Genomic DNA, 21188 nt, shown 5'->3' on the forward strand with positions numbered 1-21188 from the left:
TTCTAGATGTGAAGGATCTTTTTATGAACTGATTTCTAAATGAAACAAATTGGTTAATGTTGTACAATATTAAAAATATGAAACAAATAAAAGTTTTTGGTCCTCCCTATGATAGCTATTTAGATCCTGAACATGAAATTATTATGACACTAAACATGAATACATAGATTATAATATCAGCCAAAGGACAATAATCATATAGTTTGTAGTGTGTTGACTATTCTACTCCAGTGTGTGGGTAGAGAAAGTGGAAATGTCACAATTTCTGCCCCTTTGGTGGCTGGAGAGAAGAGGATTGTCAATTTAAATTCACAGCTACAAAAGCTTTTTGGTGGTGGTGAAAGGGACTTGCCAGACAAAAAAACTTACCTCATTTGATGAACAGGGTCTGTAAGAATAACATTTTAAATTAGAGTCATTACAGTTTCTCCACATAGTGCCAGAATTAACCCTTGAAGACATACTCATCTTTGTGTACCACATAAACTTGGGAAACTTATAAGTGACAGAGTATGACAAACATAACTATTTATAAACAATGGATGCATTCTCTGAGAAAAAGCAGAGTGGTCATCACTAAATATTTATTGATCCTTATATAAAATGATACCACTTTTGATGGGTTTACATTCTAGTTAAAGAGGCAAAAATGTTTTGAAATTGTTTTAAAGTATGTGTGTAAAGCATTAGGTATTAAATTAATCAATATCACAGATAGTAAGTACTATAGGAGTATAATTTAACCTTTGTTTTCCATTTTTAATCAATATTTTAGTCCAAATATCATTTTTTTCAGTCATAGATCTCATAACCTCTGCTATTCTCCATACTTTGTAAAGGTTTAATGTGGATCTTTGTCCTTACAAGATAAATAAATGGATAATTGTAACACCTAGGTTCTGTCTTTGGGAATTTTGCAGAATAAAAGTTTCCTCATATGGATAGTTACCAAGAAAATACTTTTCATGATCATATTTGTTCATAATTAATTTTATAATAGTTTGACTTGTCATAGAGAAGTTCATTTTAAGTAATAAAAATATATGTAATTGTTTGCATTGAAAACAATATTATCAGGAATTGAGTTGTGATATTTTTCTGAAAAAAAATTTTTATCCCTATACATGTATGCACATCTCCTCAAATGTGTATGTATGTATGAGATAAGAAATAAGAAAGCCTTTTCTTATCACTAATTATGGGCTCTCCTTTGGCAGAGCTGCCTAGCAACACAACTACTCAATGGGAAAATTGTTGATGTTAATGGAATGAACTTAATTTTCTACACATTCTGTGTCATAACCCATGTGTTGGGTTTTGTGACTAGACTGTGAAATTTGACAGCATGTGGCATTGCTGTGTCCACATATAGACGAGAAAGTCTGCAGCAGCTCCTCCTAAAGGAAGATCTGGGCCTGTGTTACACGGACACACAGGTGCTCTTCTGTCTTCTGAGTGACTCGCGTTAGTTACCTGAATTTTTTCAGCAACAACACTGAACATTATAGAAATAACATTTTGAGTAGTAAGTCAACTTTTTAGTATTCCAAAGTTTAGCATTCATTTTGTATGAAATTCTTAAAAATACTTAGTTGTGCTGAAAATTTTGAATTATGTCAGTTTTAAAAATGTGTTCAAACAGAAGACAACCCTTTATTCCATGGAAGTAAATTGGGTCGTTTGGCAATTTAGTTCAGATTTGAGTACTTAATGATATCATGACAACCTATAAGTTAACTTATTGTCCAAAGTATATAAAGTATTTACAGGGGAGAACTTTTAAATAGTAGAGAGAAGACAGAGGAATTACTCTTTCTGTTTTCTGACAAATCCTCTGACCTGTGCTTGCTTATCTAGCATATGCTCAGTAGAAATACTGACGTATTAGGATATGCCATTTTGTTATTGCTCTTTAGTCGCTGTCGTGTCTAACTCTTTTGCAACCCCATGGGCTGTAGGCCACCAGGATCCTCTCTATGTGGGATTTCTCAGGCCAGAATGCTGGAGTAGGTTGCCATCTCCTTCTCCAGGGGGTCTTCCTGATCCAGGAAGCAAACCCACCTCTCCTGCATGGGCAGGTGGATTCTTCACCACCGAGCCACCAGCGGAGCTTAGAATATGCCATAGTTATAAATATTTTAATGCCATTGAATGGAGTTTAAGAAAGGCCCAGGTGCAATCAGATATCCTTTTTTCATGTATTCATGTCAAATTATTGAGTGTCTGTTCTGATACAGGCACTGCATAAGAAAATGCTTATTAAGCTCACATTTTAGTGTAAAATGAGGGAAAGGCAAGTACACAGTTATAATATAATTTGATAAATGTTCTGATAGAGGTTTATGCAATGTTCCATGCAAATACAATTAAAGGGGAAATAAATTCTGGGAGTAGTTCAGCTTAGTGGTGGCTTTAGAATATAAATGTTATAAGAAATGTCTGGTTCTTTTTCCTTTATCTTAAAATTTTTAAAATTTTTTATAGAAGTGTGGTTGACATACTATTTTTAGATATACAACATAGTGACTCGACATTTGTATACATTACAAATTGATCACCATAATAAGCCTAGTAACTATCTTTCACTATACAAAGTTATTGCAGTTATTGTTGACTGTATTCCCTGTGCTATACATTACATCCTCGTGACTTATTTATTTTATAACCGGAATCTTGTTCCTCTTAATAGTCTTCACCTATTTTGTTCAGCCCCCCACCCCTCTCGCCTCTGATCTGTATCTATGAATCTATTGCTGTTTTGTTTGTCCATTTGTGGGTTTTTTTTTTTAAGATTCCACATATAAATAAATCATTTGGTATTTTTTTCCTCTGAAGAAATGTCTGATTCTTTTTTTTTTTTTTTTTTTTTTTTTTTTAATATTATTTTATTAGTTGGAGGCCAATCACTTTACAACATTTCAGTGGGTTTTGTCATACATTGACATGAATCAGCCATATAGTTACATGTATTCCCCATCCCGATCCCCCCTCCCACCTCCCTCGAAATGTCTGATTCTTAAGAGACAAAGAATTAGGAGAATGGGAAGAGCAAAAATAAGCATGAGCCATATGCACATGGTGATGAATGAGGAGCAGTTAGCTTCGCATGGCGGTGAACAGCTCTGGCTGTTGAGGCTAGCCTTAACGAGCACCTGGTGTAGAGCGACGCCTGTTTGAACAGAGAGAACGGAAGTGAGACATGTCAGTACCATGACTTACCATTATAATTACCCCATCTTGAATGCGTGTTCAGCTACCTTGCCCTTCTCCCACTTTCTAGTAGTAATTGCCTGACAAAACCTTCACCCTGGTTAAGTACAGCTGTCCACCAATTCTGTGGCTACGGTGTGCGCTTGAAAGTGGCTGGAGAAAAGCATGCAACCCTGATAACTGGTTTTATTTAAATTCATGACCAAGAACCTCAAAAAAGTCCTTACATTTCCTTGGCATTTATTTCTACTTCATTTCCCTAGTCCAGTTTTCATCCATTCTCCTAGAAGACTTCTCATACCTCCTCTCTCTTCAAATCCCCACCTCTTCTGTTTCAGCTAATGTCTCCAAGTCCTGTTTCTGAGAAAAAGTAAAAGCTCTGAGAACAACCCTCCAAAGACACACACACACATACTCCCACCACCACTTGTATTCCTTATACCTGCATCTGCACCAATATACTCAGCTCCCTTCCTCTTATTATGGATAAATTACCCATGCTTTTATTTATAACAAGCCAACCCTGCATTGGACACTGAAACTCACATCCCCGTGGTACTCAAAAGCAATGAAATCGTTAGTTTCTCCATCGTCAGTTTTCCTGTCTCTATTGGCTCACTCCTCTCACTATACAAATGTGCTGTCATTTCTCTCATCTGAAAACAAAGCAAAACAAAGTGAAACAAAAATCTTCCCTGATTGCTCATCGCCTCCAGCTACTGCCCCATTCCCCTATTCCCTGAGTTGGTGAAAGTTCTTTTTAAAAAATCTGTAGATATTGTTTCTAAGTCCTATCCTCCTGTTCTCTCTTGAACCTTCCTTAATGACGCTTTTTCTCTGCCAACCTATCCCACTAAACTTATTTCATGTTGCTGAATCCAGTGGTCCTTTCCCAGTTCTCACCTTACTTTATCTGTTTGGTCACTCAATCATGCCCTGTCTTGGATTCTCTCTCTTCACTTGGCTTCTAGGATACCATGCTTTCTGGTTTCCTTCTATCTTACTAGCTGGCACTCTCATTCACCTTTGCTGATTTCTCTTTATTTTCCTGTCTTAGCCTGGAGCACCCCAAGATAAGCCATTGAACCTCTTTTTTCCCCTGTTCTTGCCATTGGTGATCTCGTTTATTCTCGTGACTTTAAATACCACTATATACTGACACCTCCCAAATTTATGTTTGTCTTGTCTTTTTGGTCTTTCTGGACCTCTCCCTTCAACTCCAGGCTTGTGTACCTGGTCCAAACTCTTATTATTACCCTAGACCCATTTCCTGACCACTTTTAGGTTCCTAATTAAAGTACACATCAAACTTTTACTAATATATACATGTAAGCATGCCTCATCCCTCTTGTTCATATTATTTTCCTCTGTAGCACTTACCACCAAATAACATACAATATAGTTTACTTTTTTTTGCCTCTGTCTCCCTTCACAAAAGCATAAACACTGTAAGGACAGGGATTTGGGGTTTTTTTTCATTCATGGCTGTATTCTTAGTCTTTAGAACCGTGCCTGCCACATAGTAGATGTTCAAGTAAATACTTGTAGGAGGGAAGGAAGGGAGGGAGGGAGGGATGGAGGGATAGAGGGATAGAGAGAAGGGGAAGGAAAGAAGGAAGGGAGGGAGAGAGGAGAGAAGGAAGAAACTGTCAAAGGTAGAATCAGGAGGATTTTGGTGAGTGGCTAAATATGCAGGTTGAATGAGAAGGAAGAATCAAGAATGACTGAGTTTGCAGGCTTTGGATAGTTTTAAGTATTGGTCTTCCAAGATGGTGCTAGTGGTAAAGAAGTCTCCTGCCAATGCAAGAGACTCAAGAGATGTGGGTTTGATCCCTGAGTCAGGATGATACCCTGGAGGAGGGCATGGCAATCCACTCCAGTATTCTTGCCTGGAGAATCTCATGGACAGAGGAGCCTGATGGGCTATGGTCCATAGGGTCGCAAAGAGTTGGACACAACTAAAGTGACTTAGCATGCATGGAAGTTAAGATCAGAAACACAGGAAGAGTGTATAAGGTTGGAAATAAAGGGGACAGGTCAGAGAAGGATTTTTAAAGTGTATTTTTCTCCATAAGAATGTGCTAAGATGAGAGTCCTTAGCCAAGCATGAAACTAAACCAGAAGAAGTCTTTGTTTATTTTTCTCTCAGTATTCTCTGATTGCAAGTGAGATTATCAGCAGTCTTGATCATTTACTTAGAGAGTGCTTATTAGGTGCCAAGAACTGCTCTAGATGCTTTATGTACTTTATAGCCAGTTCTTACAACAGGTAGGTTTATTTCTGTTTTATAGATGAAGAAGCAGAGGCTCAGCTCAAACTATACCTTATAGCTACCAGGACCCAGGCTCGGTCTATTCCATTTCAAAGCCTTGTAAGCCTAATTGTTCTTTGGTTTATGAAAATTTAAATCAGGGCAGAGGATTTCAAAAAGTGATTCTTGAAATTTTATCATTTGAAAATTCTCCAGATTAGTTTGGATAGAAATACAAGACATACCACAAATTTTAAAAAATTGCACAATAATTGTGAATTAAAGTGATTTTTCCAACAGACATGCATCATTTCTTATATGCTTTTTATTACATAAATGACTTATTTCTCAGAAACATCCATTATAAATATCTCTTCAAAAACTAAAGGAAGCTTTAGTCCATGTAAATCTTATGCAGCTGTATGTAGAAATGATAGGTGCAATTCTGCTATAAAACTGTAGTTCAGACTTATACATCCAGCTTATACTTACACTCCCAATTTTTCTAAATAAAGTAAATCATTACATATGTAATCTCATCCACATAAGGTTAAATTTCTACTTAAGTAGTGAGTAATCAAAGTTGAATTTTCTAGTTAATTTGATTGAAACTGTCATCTTCATACAGTCACAACATTTCTAGCAAATTTACAGTTGAACTGTAACTTCATTACAGATACAAAATTGGATCTCAGAAGTTAAAACAGCTCAGGTTAAGATAGGAGTTGGCAGCTCGTTGCTTGCATGCTGGGGTTGCACGTCAGTACGTAATGTGTAACATCCCATCTGGGGCTTATCATCAGAGTCACGCTACAGTCACCGATGTTCTCTCAAGAGCAGTTTCAGATGTCTTGTCTTCTCTAAGGCATTAGGGATTTGAGGGGTATATATTTAAGCACAGAGCTTCTCCTAACATTACTATGTTCCCACCAGTTTCAAGGAGAAAGTTAATACAAATGTTTCTTTAGGAACTGTCTTCCCTCTAGGCAATGATAGAAGAATATTTGTAAGTATACTTCCTTTTGCATTATTTATTTTATTTATTTATTTAATTTGTATTAGTTTATTAGTAGCCATTTATTATAACATAATTACATAATTTTATTAGTTATATTAGTTGTATTAGCTGATTGGTGCTGCTGTGGCAAATTAACATAAATTTAGTGGCTTAAAACAAAACAAATATATTCTCCTACAGTTCTGTCTGAAGATTGGAAGTTTTTTGAAATGGGCTTTAGTGGGCTAAAGTCAAGCTGTTGTCAGGGCTGTCTGTGTTTCTTCAAGGGGCTCTGGAAAAGAGCCCCTTTCCTTGAATAAGAAAAATAAAGTTATAGATACCAGAAAGGATACAAAATTATTATCAAATATAAGTGTATAGAAATTCAAAGGAATTAACTGAAAACCATTGGAATTATAATTCAGTTAAATACCTGTTTACCAAATAAAATATTGAAATCATTTATTCTTTTAAATCTGAGAAATAATCATTTGGTGTATATAATGGAAAGTAAAGAGCCAGGCAGCATAAGTCCTTTATTCCTGAAGAGGCTCTGGGCCGCGCGTCCCAGTGGCCACTGCGGACTGCCCCCATCTTAGTCCCCATCATTGTCTTAATCTTCTGCAGGGCTTCCTGCTTCTGCCTTTGCCCCGCCTGGCCAGTTCTCTTCATAGTAACTAGAGGGATCCGTATGAAGTAAGTTATATCGTCTCACTATTCTGCTGAACTTTGCAGTGGAGCTGCACTCCACTCCCAATAAAAGCCAAGATCCTGACAATGCCTTGCATAATTTGGCCTCTTTTCTTCTCTCACGTGTCTCTTTCCACTAATCTGCTCCAGCCACACTTGGTTTCTCCAGCATATCAGGCACACTTCTGCCTTAGCACCGCTGCGATTATTGGCTTTTCTGCCTGGCATGCTCTTCTCCCTGTATCTAAATGTTAATGTCCTCAAGTTCGTTCAAGTCTTCCATCAGATGTTACCTTCTCAATGAAGTTCACCCTGATTTTTCTCTTTAAAATGGCAATTGTCCTTCCTTATCCCCTCTCTACTTTGTTCCTGTAGCACTTACCAACCAATATGTTACATAATGTAATTATTTACAATGTTTGCTATTTATCTCCCGCCCCCACTCCCCGCCACAATCAGGCTCCTTAAGGGAGGTTTTTTGTTTGTCTGTCTGTTTCCTTGGTCATATCCTAAGCACCAGAGCACAGAGGGGTGAAACTGATTAGGAGCTGCAGCAGGTTGAATAAGTGTTGGTCAGTGTTCGATCTGTAGGAGTCAGGTAGGAGTGACTAGGGAACGAGAGAGGCGTCTTTCAAAAAGATAATGGCTGAGAATTTTCCAGAAATGAGGATGAAAAAATTTCACGGTGAAGACACATGGTGGTCTTAAGCCATAGAAATAAAGACAAACCCAAAATTAAATATACTGGGGGGAAAGCTACAGAATATGGAATAAAATTTAAAGTAGTAGGAATAGTAATAAATAGTGACTGCAGCTAACATTGTAATAATACTCACCATGTGTTAGGCACTGCTTTAAGCACTTTATGTATATTAATTAAGTCCTACAGTAGACATTGAAGTAGGTATTAATATTGTATATGTATGACGTGGAGGAGAGGAGACTCTAAGAAGTCCAGTAACTTGCCTGGTATCACACATCTAGTAAGTGGTGGGGCTATATTTTGGACTCCAGCAGTTTAGTTTCAAAATAAATTTCAGATGAGCTAATGATTTTATTACCAAATGATTTTATCGAATTGCTAAACAAAATTTCCTGATTTTGTCAGGGGGCCCTAGATTATCCTGTTGGTTGTTGTTTGGTTAGTTACAAAGTCATGACCGGTTCTTTGTGACCCCATGGACTGTAACCAGTCTCCTCTGTGCATGGGATTTCCCGGGCAAGAATACTGGAGTGAGTTGCCATTTCCTTCTCCAGGGGATCTTCCCAACCCAGGGATCGAACCCAGGTCTCCTGCACTGCCAGGCAGATTCTTTAACGCTGAGCCACCTGGGATACGGTGGGAACATGCAAATCCAAAAACCTCAGCAACTTAACACAACAGACGTTTATTTCTTGCTCATGGTCATATTCATCCCTGATAGGATGGGGACGTAGCTCTGTCATCCTCACTCCGGGACCCAGGTTAATGGCATAACCACGGTCTGGGACACTGATAGTTTCTGTGCAGAGGGAAGGAGGGACCCTGATTGACCACTCTGATTCTTAGAACTTCCATTTGGAAACTTTCAAATGACACACACCTATTTTGTTGAGTAAAGAGCAAATCTCATGGCCACACCTAACACCAAAGTGGACAAAAAATATAAGCTGACATATATTCTCTAAGGGAAAGAACCAGAAATATTTGATGATAAACACTATTTACTTCACAGTTTAGGTTAATATGTATAGTAGATTGATAAATGCAGAAAGGGACTATCCAAGCGTGAAAGTATTGGTAGATTTGAGCATATAAAAATTAAAAATACCTGTGTCAAAGATAATTAACAAATCATTGAGCAGAGCCATTTATAACATATAATTTGACCATAGGTTAGTGTCTTTAATATGTAAAAACTTAAACAAATCAGTAATTTAAAAAACATCAATTTTAAAGTGGACTAAGATGATGAACTGGAAAATAATGAAAGAAATACAAATGGAAAAGTGGTCAGCCTCATTATTAACTAAAGCATGGTGCCATTTTTTTACCTATAAGATGATAATAAACCATTTTGATGAGAGTAAGAGAAAATGTGTACTATCTTACTGCTGTCCATGTTAAAAACAAAAACAAAATATTTCTGAAAGGCAGTTTTGCTATGTGTGTGAAGAATTTTAGATTTAAAATACCCATGACTTTGACCAGACAGCTAGTCCAGTTTTAGAAATTTAAGTAAAGGTGTACATAAATATTTAGCTATAAAGAAGTCCACTGCAGCATTATTTACAGCTGGGGAAAAGTGGAAATAATTAAATGTTCAACAATAAAAGGTTATATATTATTCATCTACACAGTGGAATATTCTGCAGCATTAAAAATGTGGGTAGAAAATACTTATTTTATAATATCGAAATAGAGTATAGGATAGTATGCATTATCCTATTTTGTTTGAAAATGTATATATGTATGTATAAGAACAATCTGAAAGGATATACATTAAAATATTAACACTGGTGGGATTGTAGGTGTGTTTTCTTTTCTTTGATTATTTGTATTTCTAACTTTTTCTGATTTTTGTCATAAACATGTATTGCTCGTGTAGTCTTTAAAATGAGAATAAATTAGTGGCAGTGGTCAGTATGCGTCTTGCCTTTGGGCCTGACTGATGCCCAGTCTCATGTGTGTCCTGTTTCTAAAGCTGGGCCCCTGCCTCCTATCTTGGAACCACAGTTCCCCTCTCCGTTCGCTCCTGCTGCTCGTCCATGCCTACTCTGTGCCTGTGCTCTGTTAACTGGGCTTCTGCCTTTTCTATTATTCCCAAATTCTTTTCTCAGTGACTTTTTTTGAATCCCACATCTTTCAATACCAGGACCCAGATTTCCTATCACTAATCCCCTTCCTGGGGATTGATCCCCTGTGCCAAAATTCCAAGCTGAAATCAGCAGTTCAGATCCTCTTACTGGACATCTTTGATTTTGACTGTCTCTCCTACCTGCTTTCACCTCCAGGTAGAGTGGTCAGGACACCCAGCTTCTAACATGTGTTGGACTGCCACTTGTTCTGCTGCTGCTAACCTCTTCTAGATACCTTGAATCACCTTCCCCCCACCTCTGACATGCCCACTGCCAGCTGCCACATCCCAGCAATGAGCCGAGTTTGTTTCCTGAACTTTCCAAACTGCTATATGCCATGTAGTTACCAAGGGTCCCACCTCTACATTCTTTATCTTAGTAAATTTCTCCCAGTTGGTTCTTTTTTCCAGATAGAAAATACACTAATCAACTGGGTAATACAGAATCAACTGGTAGGTAGCAGCTAGCGTTTTCTCCTGTTGTTCAAGGCTTCTCGGTGACCTAACAGTGAGAAACCTTTGGATGGACTTGGCCATCACACTTGGCTATCTACTGTAACACTTTCCACAGGTGTACCAGTAGAGGGCACTCTTCCCACTGGCAGGTACTGTGCTGAACTTGAGGGAGTCTATCTACCTCAGTACCTCGTAAGCAGACATAGCAATGAATTACCTGTTATAAAATAGTGCTTAATTGTTTGTTTTTTTCCAATCTTGTACCCAGGTATTACTTTGTTTTTCCCGAGATACATCTGTATTGAGTCATTTTGCATACAACAGTGCTTCACCACCGAAATCATACATAAGAGGTAAACTTTATACTTAATTAAAGGAAGTATTCTTTAGCACTTACATAATCATACCAAGACTGCTCATTTTATAGCATATATTATGTTGTCAAAGGTTTTATTGTAAATTATTTAAAAAGATGTCTCTCAAGTTATTGTAACCATCCTTTTACTTGCAAGCAACTTATCACAAATCACCGGAAAGTGGATCTCCAAAACAGCGTTTAAAGTTACCTTCTTTATTTTTCCTGTTTGCTCTATCCTCTGGTGCAGTTTTTGTCATATATGTTGATTTTTATTCCCCCTTCTCACTATGACTTTATCATTTGAATTTGCTTTTTCTACTTTTTTTTGCCTTCTTTATTCCTTCTCTCAGTGTTACACCACACTTAAAAGTCTGATATAATTTATATGCAATTAGCATTCTGATTTCTATTTAGTCCTTTCTTATCTTTGTCACTAGCTGCCTACAAGGTAATGCTGTTTCAGTATCTTGCTGTCACCTGACAACTAAGCTAATTGTCAGCTAAAAGACTTTCCCCTGATTTCTCCTTTTTATTAAGTAGTGAATTCCCAGCCCTGAAAGCCTGTAAACCTTTTGTGTATGGTTTTTCTGCTGTTCCCGTAAAGAAAGAAGCTGTTTGCCTGTATCTCCTAAGTCCGACTGTCTGCGTGATTCCCACACCCCCTGCCCTAAGACAGGTTCACATTCCCAGTGCTAGGATCAGGCTCCCCCCAAACTTGGGGGCTCTACACTGAATTGATAGAAACATTTGGTTTGCTTGTTTGTTTCTTTGACATCATCTGCTGAAAACTGATTGTAGAACTTCATTATCTAAGCGACTCACCTCTAAAGTCAGCCAGGATTTTAAGGCCCTAGGAAATATCAAGGATTTCAGGAGCTCTGTGCCAGCAACCAGGGGCAGAGACCAATTATACATTCTCTGTTATCTCTTTCTCACCAAGTTCACTAATCTCTCATCAATTTCCCTCTCCTCTAAACCTCTAAAACACTTAAAGCCTGTGCCAGAAAATTCAGCAAACATATCTTAATGTTCCCTGTTTTAGTCTGGGTTATAAGCCCTATGGTGCAAGGACCATTTTACATCTATTCTGTTTGCCTCTTGGCACCTAGCCCAGTATTGAGTAGTCAGCAGGTATTCTCTATCATCCATCCCTCTAGATACCTATCAACCTACCATCTATCTATCGTTTCATTTTCTTCTTACTCACAAGATCAATCCTTGTTGTCTCCACCTTAGCCTAAACTGCTTATCCAGTTCTCCATTTTTTCTCTGCCACCATTCCCAACAAGAAATACAAAAATTGTTTTAATTAAAATCTTTCCTTAAAGTCAAATGCAAAAATGCATATGTCTTTTCAGTAGACTCAACAGTGTTGGAAAAACTGTCAAGATAAACATTACCTACTTTTTCACACTTCAGTGGAAGGTGGGAAAAACCTCAGACCTTTAAACGTTTTGAGGAAAAAATTTTTAAACTCCTTTAAACATTTAGTTATGGTGAATATACTTTAATTTTCTGAGACAATAGTGATTTCAAATATTTATTCTGTGACTCAGACAGCAAAGAATCTGCCTGCAGTGCAGGAGACCCAGATTTGATCTCTGGGTCAAATCCCCTGGAGAGGGGAATAGCAACCCACTCCAGTATTCTTGCCTGGAGAATCCCATAGACAGAGAAACCTGGCGGGCTATGGGCCATAGAGTCACAAAGAGTTGGACATAACTAAGCAACTTTCACACTTCAGACCATATTAATTGTTTAAGGACTCAGAAAATGTGACCACTGTTCAGTGATAGATATTTAATTTAAACTCTTCTGCCCATTCCATAAAAATGGTAAACTAATGAGGTATTACAAAGCTTAGACTTACTTTAATGACAAAAATAAAATTACTTATAATTAATACAACAGTTCTGTGCTTACAAATAGATGCTGCTCTTCCTAAGTGCTTAAGGAGCTCGAAAACGTTTGTTTTTTAAATTATTTGCATTACTTACCTTGTACTTAAGTTTTCATTATTAACCTTTATTGATGAAAGGATTTGCTGATACCAAAAGATTGGCTGGCATATTTTCAAATTAATTTCTTATCATGAAATGAAAGGAGAGTGTACTATAGTAGTTTTTAAAATTCCATTAATTATTAGTATATTCACAAAATGAGTTAATTTTTAAAGTTTTTTCTATTTTATTTAACAATATTGGAACTCTGTGTGTTTTTTCTCTTACAGGAAAACTAGGACTAGAAGAATATGCTGTCTTTTATCCACCAAATGGTAAGAGTAATGTTATTGCTTCCTCTAGTGGGAAATAGGAAAATTACAACTTTTATAATAGGAATGTGACTTTATTATTCTCCGTCTTTAAATGAAGAATAATTTATCATCTAAAATAAACCTTCTGTAGAACAACTATTCTAATGAATTTTTCCATATTTGTGGTAGGTTTGTACTGAACTGTGCATGGCCTTTCTGATTTCCCTTGAGACCAGTAAGAGTATTTGTGAGCAAGCTAAGAAGACTCAGGTGTCTCAGTGCAGGGCATTTAGCTTCCCTCTGAAGGATACTAAGTCATCTGCCCAGTACCTTCCTGTGACTTTACTGGAGCAGCGCCCTAATGAGTGGATCGCCGTGTGTTGCACTTTGTTGTTCTCGTGGTTTGACAAGTGTGGTGCTGGCGGTGGTGATTTAGTCGCTAGGTCGTGTCTGACTCTTGAGATCCCATGGACTGTAGCCTGTCAGGCTCCTCTGTCTATGGGATTCTCCAGGTGAGAATACTGGAGTGGGTTGCCATTTCCTTCTCCAGAGGATTTTCCCCACCCAGGAATCAAACCCAGGTCTCCTGCCTTGCAGGCAGATTCTTTACCGACTGAGCTAGGAGGGAAGCCTCTTGACAAGTGTAGTATTTTTGAAATCAAAAATATTTTAAGAAATGTAATTCCAAAAATGTGTATTTTGGTTAAAGTAATCAAATGTATGATGACCTCCTTTTGAAATTCTTAGTTTTAAAGATATGGTTCTTGGAAAAGCACTATATCGCAGTCCTTATTATGATAATATAAAGTGGCATCCTGAAGAAGTTATTTTACTCCAGCAGAGTTGAGAACACGGGCTTTGTAATCCTGTAGACCTGGGTTCAGATCCCAGTTCTTTCAGCTCACCCTATGACCTTGGGTAAGTTATGCATTTCGCCAGACTTCAGATTCGTCGTCTGTAGCACATGGGTAACAGACTAAAGGAGATAACACGTAGGAAACAGCACAGTGCTGGCTGTGTAGTGAGTGCCCAACAAACGCGACTTAGAGGCTGCACTTCGCTTCTTCAGGGACCAGCCCCATGAACCTCACAGACGGTGCCGGGAGGGTGCAGGCTGTCTCCTTGCACCTCTCGGGGTGCAGTCCCACTTTTGTCCCAGGCCACCCGCCTCTGCTCCTCCTGAGCGCTGGCGTTCCAGGGGCCCGCCCCACCCTCGTTCTGCTGCTCTTCTTTCTTTCCCCGGGGTAGCTCTTCTTTTCAATCATTTTCCTAGGACTTCTTATCTGCTCTCTTGCTTCTGTTTGTTAATTGTTCTTCTATTTATTAATTCAGTTCTGACTTCTACATTATTTAACTCAAACTTAACATGTCTTAAGCTAAAGTAAGTTAATTTTCATATTTATAAAAGAAAAAAAAAGCAAAATTAAATTAAAAAAAACAGAACAACAACAAAAAAAACAAAAATAGTGAACTATTCCTCTCTCAGTTAAGTGTGCCTGCCAGTTGTTCAAGGCCTAACATCTGGTAGTCATCTCGATTCTTTTCAGTTTTGGATCCTCTTCCTCCAACAAATCATGAGGACATTCCAATTTTATCTTCAAAACCCATCTGGGACCCTCGTGGCATCATCGTAACTACTACCTTGCCCTCAGTCAGCCTTTAGACACCAGTAGACACAGAGTACATCATGAGAAATGCTGGACTGGAGGAAGCACAAGCTGGAATCAAGATTGCCGGGAGAAATATCAATAACCTCAGATACGCAGATGACACCACCTTTATGGAAGAAAGTGAAGAGGAACTCAAGAGTCTCTTGATGAAAGTGAAAGAGGAGAGTGAAAAAGTTGGCTTAAAGCTCAACATTCAGAAAACTAATATGGCATCCAGTCCCATCACTTCCTGGCAAATAGATGGGGAAACAGTGGAAACAGTGGCTGATTTTATTTTTCTGGGCTCCCAAATCACTGCAGATGGTGATTGCAGCCATGAAATTAAAAGATGCTTACTCCTTGGAAGGAAAGTTATGACCAACTTAGGTAGCATATTAAAAAGCAGAGACATTACTTTGTCAACAAAGGTCCGTCTAGTCAAGGCTATGGTTTTTCCAGTAGTCGTGTATGGATGTGAGAGCTGGACTATAAAGAAAGCTGAGCGCTGAAGAATTGATGCTTTTGAACTGTGGTATTGGAGAAGATTCTTGAGAGTCCCTTGGACTGCAAGGAGATCCAACCAGTCCATCCTAAAGGAGATCAGTCCTGGGTGTTCATTGGAAGGACTGATGCTGAAGCTGAAACTCCAATACTTTGGCCACATGATGTGAAGAGCTGACTCATTAGAAAAGACCCTGATGCTGGGAAAGTTTGGAGGGGAAAGGAGAAGGGGACGACAGAGGATGAGATGGTTGGATGGCATCACCGACTTGATGGACATGGGTTTAAGTAAACTCCGAGACTTGGTGATGGACAGGGAGGCCTGGCGTGCTGCAGTTCATGGGGTCGCAAAGAGTCGGACACGACTGAGCGACTGAACTGAACTGAACTGAGACAGGCTTTTCTAGCCTTGTTCTGTTTTTTGCAGTGCTATCTGAGTTATATATCTAAAAGGAAAAGCTGAAATTTGTCATTTTCTCCTTAAAGTTTTCTTAATGGCTCCACATTTCTTTATAAACAATATCCAAGCCTCTCAGCAAGCATAAGAAGGTCAGTCTTGACTCTGGCCCCTATTCAGTCTAACTTCTAGCTTCATTTCTCACAATTTCCTATTTTACTTTTTAAAAAATCACAAAATATCAAATTAGTAATTCTTTATACAAGCATACTCTCACAGAAGCAGTATGCTGCTTCCTTCCTGTTCCTGTGATTGCAGTAGCCCACTCAACCTTTCTTCACCTGGCTGTCCTCCAGGTTCAGCTCAGGCATGATCCTCTTCAGGAAACTTTCCCTGGACCCCCAGGTGAGGTTAAGGACGCTTCTTCTAGATTCTCATAGTACCCACTGTGAAAATCTTTGCTATCTCTTATTATATTTTCTTGGCATTGGTTGTTTATGCTTTATCACCCCCTCTACATTGCAGGCATTGTGAGGTTCAGGACTGTAGCATTCACTTTTGTTCCTCCAGGATCTCATTTTAGTAGGACTTTAAAGAGCATTTAAAAAGCCAAATTAGAGACTTTTAAATTTTAACATGTATGTGTAACCTTTGTTACATCTATCTCCCCAGAAACTTAATTTTATAGTTATATAAGGATTGAGAAATAAAAAATAATTATCTCTGAAGGGCCAAATGAGATGTCCATGGAATAAAGTTACTTTCCTCTATTCATAGAAGAGCTTTACCAACTTAGTTTTATTTGACACACATGCCTAACAAACTTGGTTTACGGGTTTTTATACCCCTGTAAAAAAAAAAAAAAAAGAAGAGTGAAAAGAAGCTGATACAGATAGGAGAATGACTAACAGCAGTAGAAGTGAAAATCAGAGACCTCACAGAGGAAAATAGAAAAGCAATAAAACAGCATATAAAAAAGCACACCCGCAAATCAGTCTGGGACCATTTTATGTAAAAGCCAATAGCCCTCTTCCCTTTAAAAAAGTATCATTAGGTTGTAACACATTATATAGTAATTTGAGACTTTTATAATGAGCTTAAGACACCAAGAAATAAAATATTGTTACAGCAACAATAGTGATAGTAGTTATCAGTATCAGCTAACATTTTCCTTGCAGAACTATGTAGTGTGGAGTGCACTAAGTACATGTATTAATTTATTTAATCCTTAAAAGAACCTTCTCAGGCAACTACTAGCATTATCTCTACTCACAGATAGAGGAGCTGAGGCACAGACTGTTAACTTGCCCAACTGGTGAGTGGCAAAGCCAGGCTTTGAATGCAAACTCTTTGACTTCAGAAGCAGTATTCTTTTTTTTTTTTTTTAATTTTATTTATTTATTTTTGGCTGTGCTGGGTCTTCGTTGCTGTGTGAGCTTTTTTTTTCTAGTTGTCGCAAGCGGGAGCTGCTCCAAGTTGCCGTATGTAGGCTTCTCATTGCAGTGGCTTCTCTTGTTGCAGAGCACAGACTCTAGGTGCCTCAGTAGTTAGAGCGCATAGAGTAACTGGCCCACGGGCTTAGTTGCTCTGGAGCATGTGGGATCTTCCCAGGTCAGGGATTGAGCCCTGTTCTCCCGCACTGGCAGGCAGATTCTTTACCACTGAGCCACCGGGGAAGTGCCAGAAGCAATAATCTTCATCACCATGTCCTACCACCTCAGAACAATGTTACTGAATTCATTGAGTATCTTTTAGAAAATTAAGGAGCTTATATATTGAAAAGGTGTGTGTGTTAGTCACTCAGTTGTGTCCTGTTCTTTGCAACCCCGTGGAGTGTAGCCAGTCAGGCTCCTCTGTCCATGGAATTCTCCAGGCAAGAATACTGGAGTGGGTTGCCATTCCCTTCTCCAGAGGAACTTTGAGACCCAGAGATCTAACCCAGGTCTCCTGCACGCAGGCAGATTCTTTACCATCACCATCTGAGCCACCAGGGAAGCCCCATTGAAAAGGTGGTTGTTCAGTTGCTCAGTCGTGTCCGACTCTTTGCAACCCCATGGACTGCAGAGCTTGCTCAAACTTATGCCCATTGAGTCGGTGATGCCATCTGACCATCTCATCCTCTGTCATCCCCATCTCCTCCTGCCTTCAGTCTTTCCCAGGATCAGGGTCTTTCCCAGCGTCAGGGTCAGCATCAGGGATTGAACCTGCTCTCCTGCATTGCAGGCCGACTCTTACTGCCTGACCGCCAGGGAACTGAGATTGAAAAGGTATGTGTATGTTATAGGTTCTAGAAACAGTCTCGTCCAGAAAAAAAAAAAATAGCTTAATGCTTAATGAAGTAAACTCACTGCCGTTCATAACCTTAATACTTAAGGATCACTTCTTTTCTCAGGTTGTTTTAGAACCTTACCAGAATCAGAGAGGACTCTTCTCTGAGGATTGAGTCTGAAATTTCAGATAAAAAGAGACGGAGCACTCAGTCACTGTCCGTTTACTCCTAAGGCAATACTAAGCAACATTTTTATATTATCCGCCCTGTTTTTCAACCTCTGCCAAAGACAGGATTACTTTGAACTCTCAAGGATGCCTCTGCCACCACCACCACCACCAAAAGTGGCCTGGCTTTATGGTCACAGAGCTTCACCCAGAGAGTTTGCTGCAGCTCACAGACACACCCTCCATCCCTGACCTGGCAGGTGCTTAAAAGGGGGCAGAGGTTTGCTCACTCGCTTCCCCTCCTGTGGTCTCCTTTCCTAGGATGGAAATAAATAACAGGCCCCTGTGGCACTGGACGTTACAGTGGAAAGACTTTCTCTAGGAGGTTCATTAGACAACTAGTGAGCAAAAATTTCTGAGCTGAAGGAGGCTCATCATGGGAAATTTTTAAGCCTTCCTTTTTATTTTTAGTTCAACATGTGTAACTTGTCCCTGTTCATTTAATGAATACTTATTTGGCCCTGTTCTGCCTCCCTCTTCTAGGTGGGTGAGCCACAGTAAAGGGCACATATAAAGTCCCTGCTACCAAGGACCTCACATTCTAGTGAGGGAGACGTCCTATAAACAAGTACACAACTGTTGTTGTTGTTGTTCAGTTGCTCAGTCGTGTCCGGCTCTTTGTGACCCCATGGACTGCAGCACAGGACAGGCGTCCCTGTCCTTCACCATCTCTCAGAGCTTGCTCAGACTCATGTCCATTGAGTTGGTGATGCCATCCAACCATCTCGTCCTCTGTCATCTCCTTCTCCTCCTGCCTTCTATCTTTTCCAGTGAGTGGGCTCTTTGCATTGGGTGACCGAAGTATTGGAACTTCAGCTTCAGCATCAGTCCCTTCAATGAATACTCAGGGTTGATTTCCTTTAGGATTGACTGGTTTGATCTTTTTACTATCCAAGGGACTCTCAAGAGTCTTCTCCAACACCACAGTTCAAAAGCATCAGTTCTTCAGTGTTCAGCCTTCTTTTTATGGTCCAACTCTCACATCCATACATGACTACTGGAAAACCATGTAGTCAAAGGAAAAACCTTTGACTAGACAGACCTTTGTTGACAAAGTATTGTCTCTGCTTTTTAATATGCTACCTAAGTTGGTCATAACTTTGCTTCCAAGGAGAAAGTGTCTTTTAATTTCATGGCTACAGTCATCATCTGCAGTGAATTTGGGCCCAAGAAAATAAAGTCTGTCACTATTTCCACTCTTTCCCCATCTATTTGCCATGAACTGATGGGACTGAATGCCATGATCTTAGCTTTCTGAATGTTGAGTTTTAAGCCAGGTTTTTCACTCTCCTCTTCAACCTCCTTCAAGAGGCTCTTTAGTTCCTCTTCACTTTCTGCCATAAGAGAACAAGTAGCTAACGTAAATAAATAACTGAAAATAATTTCATAGAGTGATAACGTGAACAATTAAAGGGAACAGAAATTGATAGGAGGTAGGGAGGTGGGGAGGGCAGGGCTGTTACAAAGAAGGGAGTCAGGAGAAATGCCTCTGGGGAGGTAGAATGTGAACAGAGCCCAGAATATGCAGAGGGAGCAGCGCAGAGACGGAGGAGAGCACACCCCACGGGGAACGCACAGCACTTTTAAAGCCTGAGAGGAGCACGCTCGGTGATCTGAAGAACAGCAGATGGTCACTGTGACTGATGACAGTGAGCAAAACAGAAACTGGTACAGGATGGGGTAGGAGAGGGAGACGGGCCCGGGGCCAGGTCAGGTAGGGAGACAGTCAATCTCAAGTTTTATCCATGGTGGGAATGCAAACTAGTACAGCCACTATGGAAAACAGTGTGGAGATTTCTTAAAAACCTGGAAATAGAACTGCCATATGACCCAGCAATACCACTTCTGGGCATACACACTGAGGAAACCAGATCTGAAAGAGACACGTGCACCCCAATGTTCATCGCAGCACTGTTTGTAATGGCCAGGACATGGAAGCAACCTAGATGCCCATCAGCAGACGAATGGATAAGGAAGCTGTGGTACATATACACCATGGAATATTACGCAGCCGTTAAAAAGAATTCATTTGAATCAGTTCTAATGAGATGGATAAAACTGGAGTCCATTATACAGAGTGAAGTAAGCCAGAAAGATAAAGAACATTACAGCTTACTAACACATATATATGGAATTTAGAAAGATGGTAACGATAACCCTATATGCAAAACAGAAAAAGACACACAGAAGTACAGAACAGACTTTTGATCTCTGTGGGAGAAGGTGAGGGTGGGATGTTTCGAAAGAACAGCATGTATATTATCTATGGTGAAACAGACCACCAGCCCAGGTGGGATGCATGAGACAAGTGCTCAGGCCTGGTGCACTGGGAAGACCCGGAGGAATCGGGTGGGGAGGGAGGTGGGAGGGGGAATCGGGATGGGGAATATGTGTAACTCCATGGCTGATTCATGTCAATGTATGACAAAACCCACTGAAATGTTGTGAAGTGCTTGGCCTCCAACTAATAAAAAAAATAAAAAAAATAAAGTTTTATCCAGTAAGTCCAACATTTGGGCTTCTTTAGGGACAGTTTCTATTAATTTATTGTTTTCCTGTGAATGGATTATATTTCCTTATTTATTTGCATGCATAATAATTTTTTTGTTCTTGATAACCAGATATCTTGTGGTAACTCTGAAAATCAGATTTTCTCCCCTCCCAGAACTTGTTGCTGTTGTGGGCTCTTGTTGTTTATGCCTTTTCTGAACTGCTTTTGTAAAGGTTGTCTTTTTTTTTGTATTGAGTGCCCCGTGAAGTCTCTGTTCTGTTAGCTTAGTGACCAGTTAGAAATTTGACAGAGATTTCCTTCTCAAGCTAAAAAAAATTTTCCCAGTCTTTGCTGATTAGACCATGTAGAGGGTCTGCCAGGGCTTAGGCTGTTTACAGCTCTTCTTTAGCTTTCACGTCCTGCTTGCATAGGGCCCAGAAGTCAAGCAGAAACAAAAACTCAGAGTCTTCTCAGGAAAGATTCTTGGAAGAAATAACAAATATATATCATTTTAAATCTTGTCAGGTTGATAAATAGCAATATACTTTGTTATCTAAATTAAATAAAAACATCTCATAATCCAAATTAATTTCATGGGTAA

General features: G+C 39.2%; 1 protein-coding gene across 3 annotated transcripts in view; it reads left to right on the forward strand.

The window, feature by feature from the left end:
- The window catches only part of TBC1D19 (TBC1 domain family member 19), a 136352-nt gene that overhangs the window by 81511 nt on the left and 33653 nt on the right, over positions 1–21188 (forward strand). For all 3 annotated transcript variants that reach the window (XM_065907425.1, XM_065907427.1, XM_065907428.1), the window contains 2 exons: positions 10710–10794; positions 13030–13074. In XM_065907425.1, coding sequence (XP_065763497.1) covers positions 10710–10794; positions 13030–13074 — 130 coding nt within the window. The remainder of the gene's footprint in view (positions 1–10709; positions 10795–13029; positions 13075–21188) is intronic.

Source organism: Muntiacus reevesi, chromosome 16 (assembly GCF_963930625.1).
Source record: "Muntiacus reevesi chromosome 16, mMunRee1.1, whole genome shotgun sequence".
Lineage (NCBI taxonomy): Eukaryota > Metazoa > Chordata > Mammalia > Artiodactyla > Cervidae > Muntiacus > Muntiacus reevesi.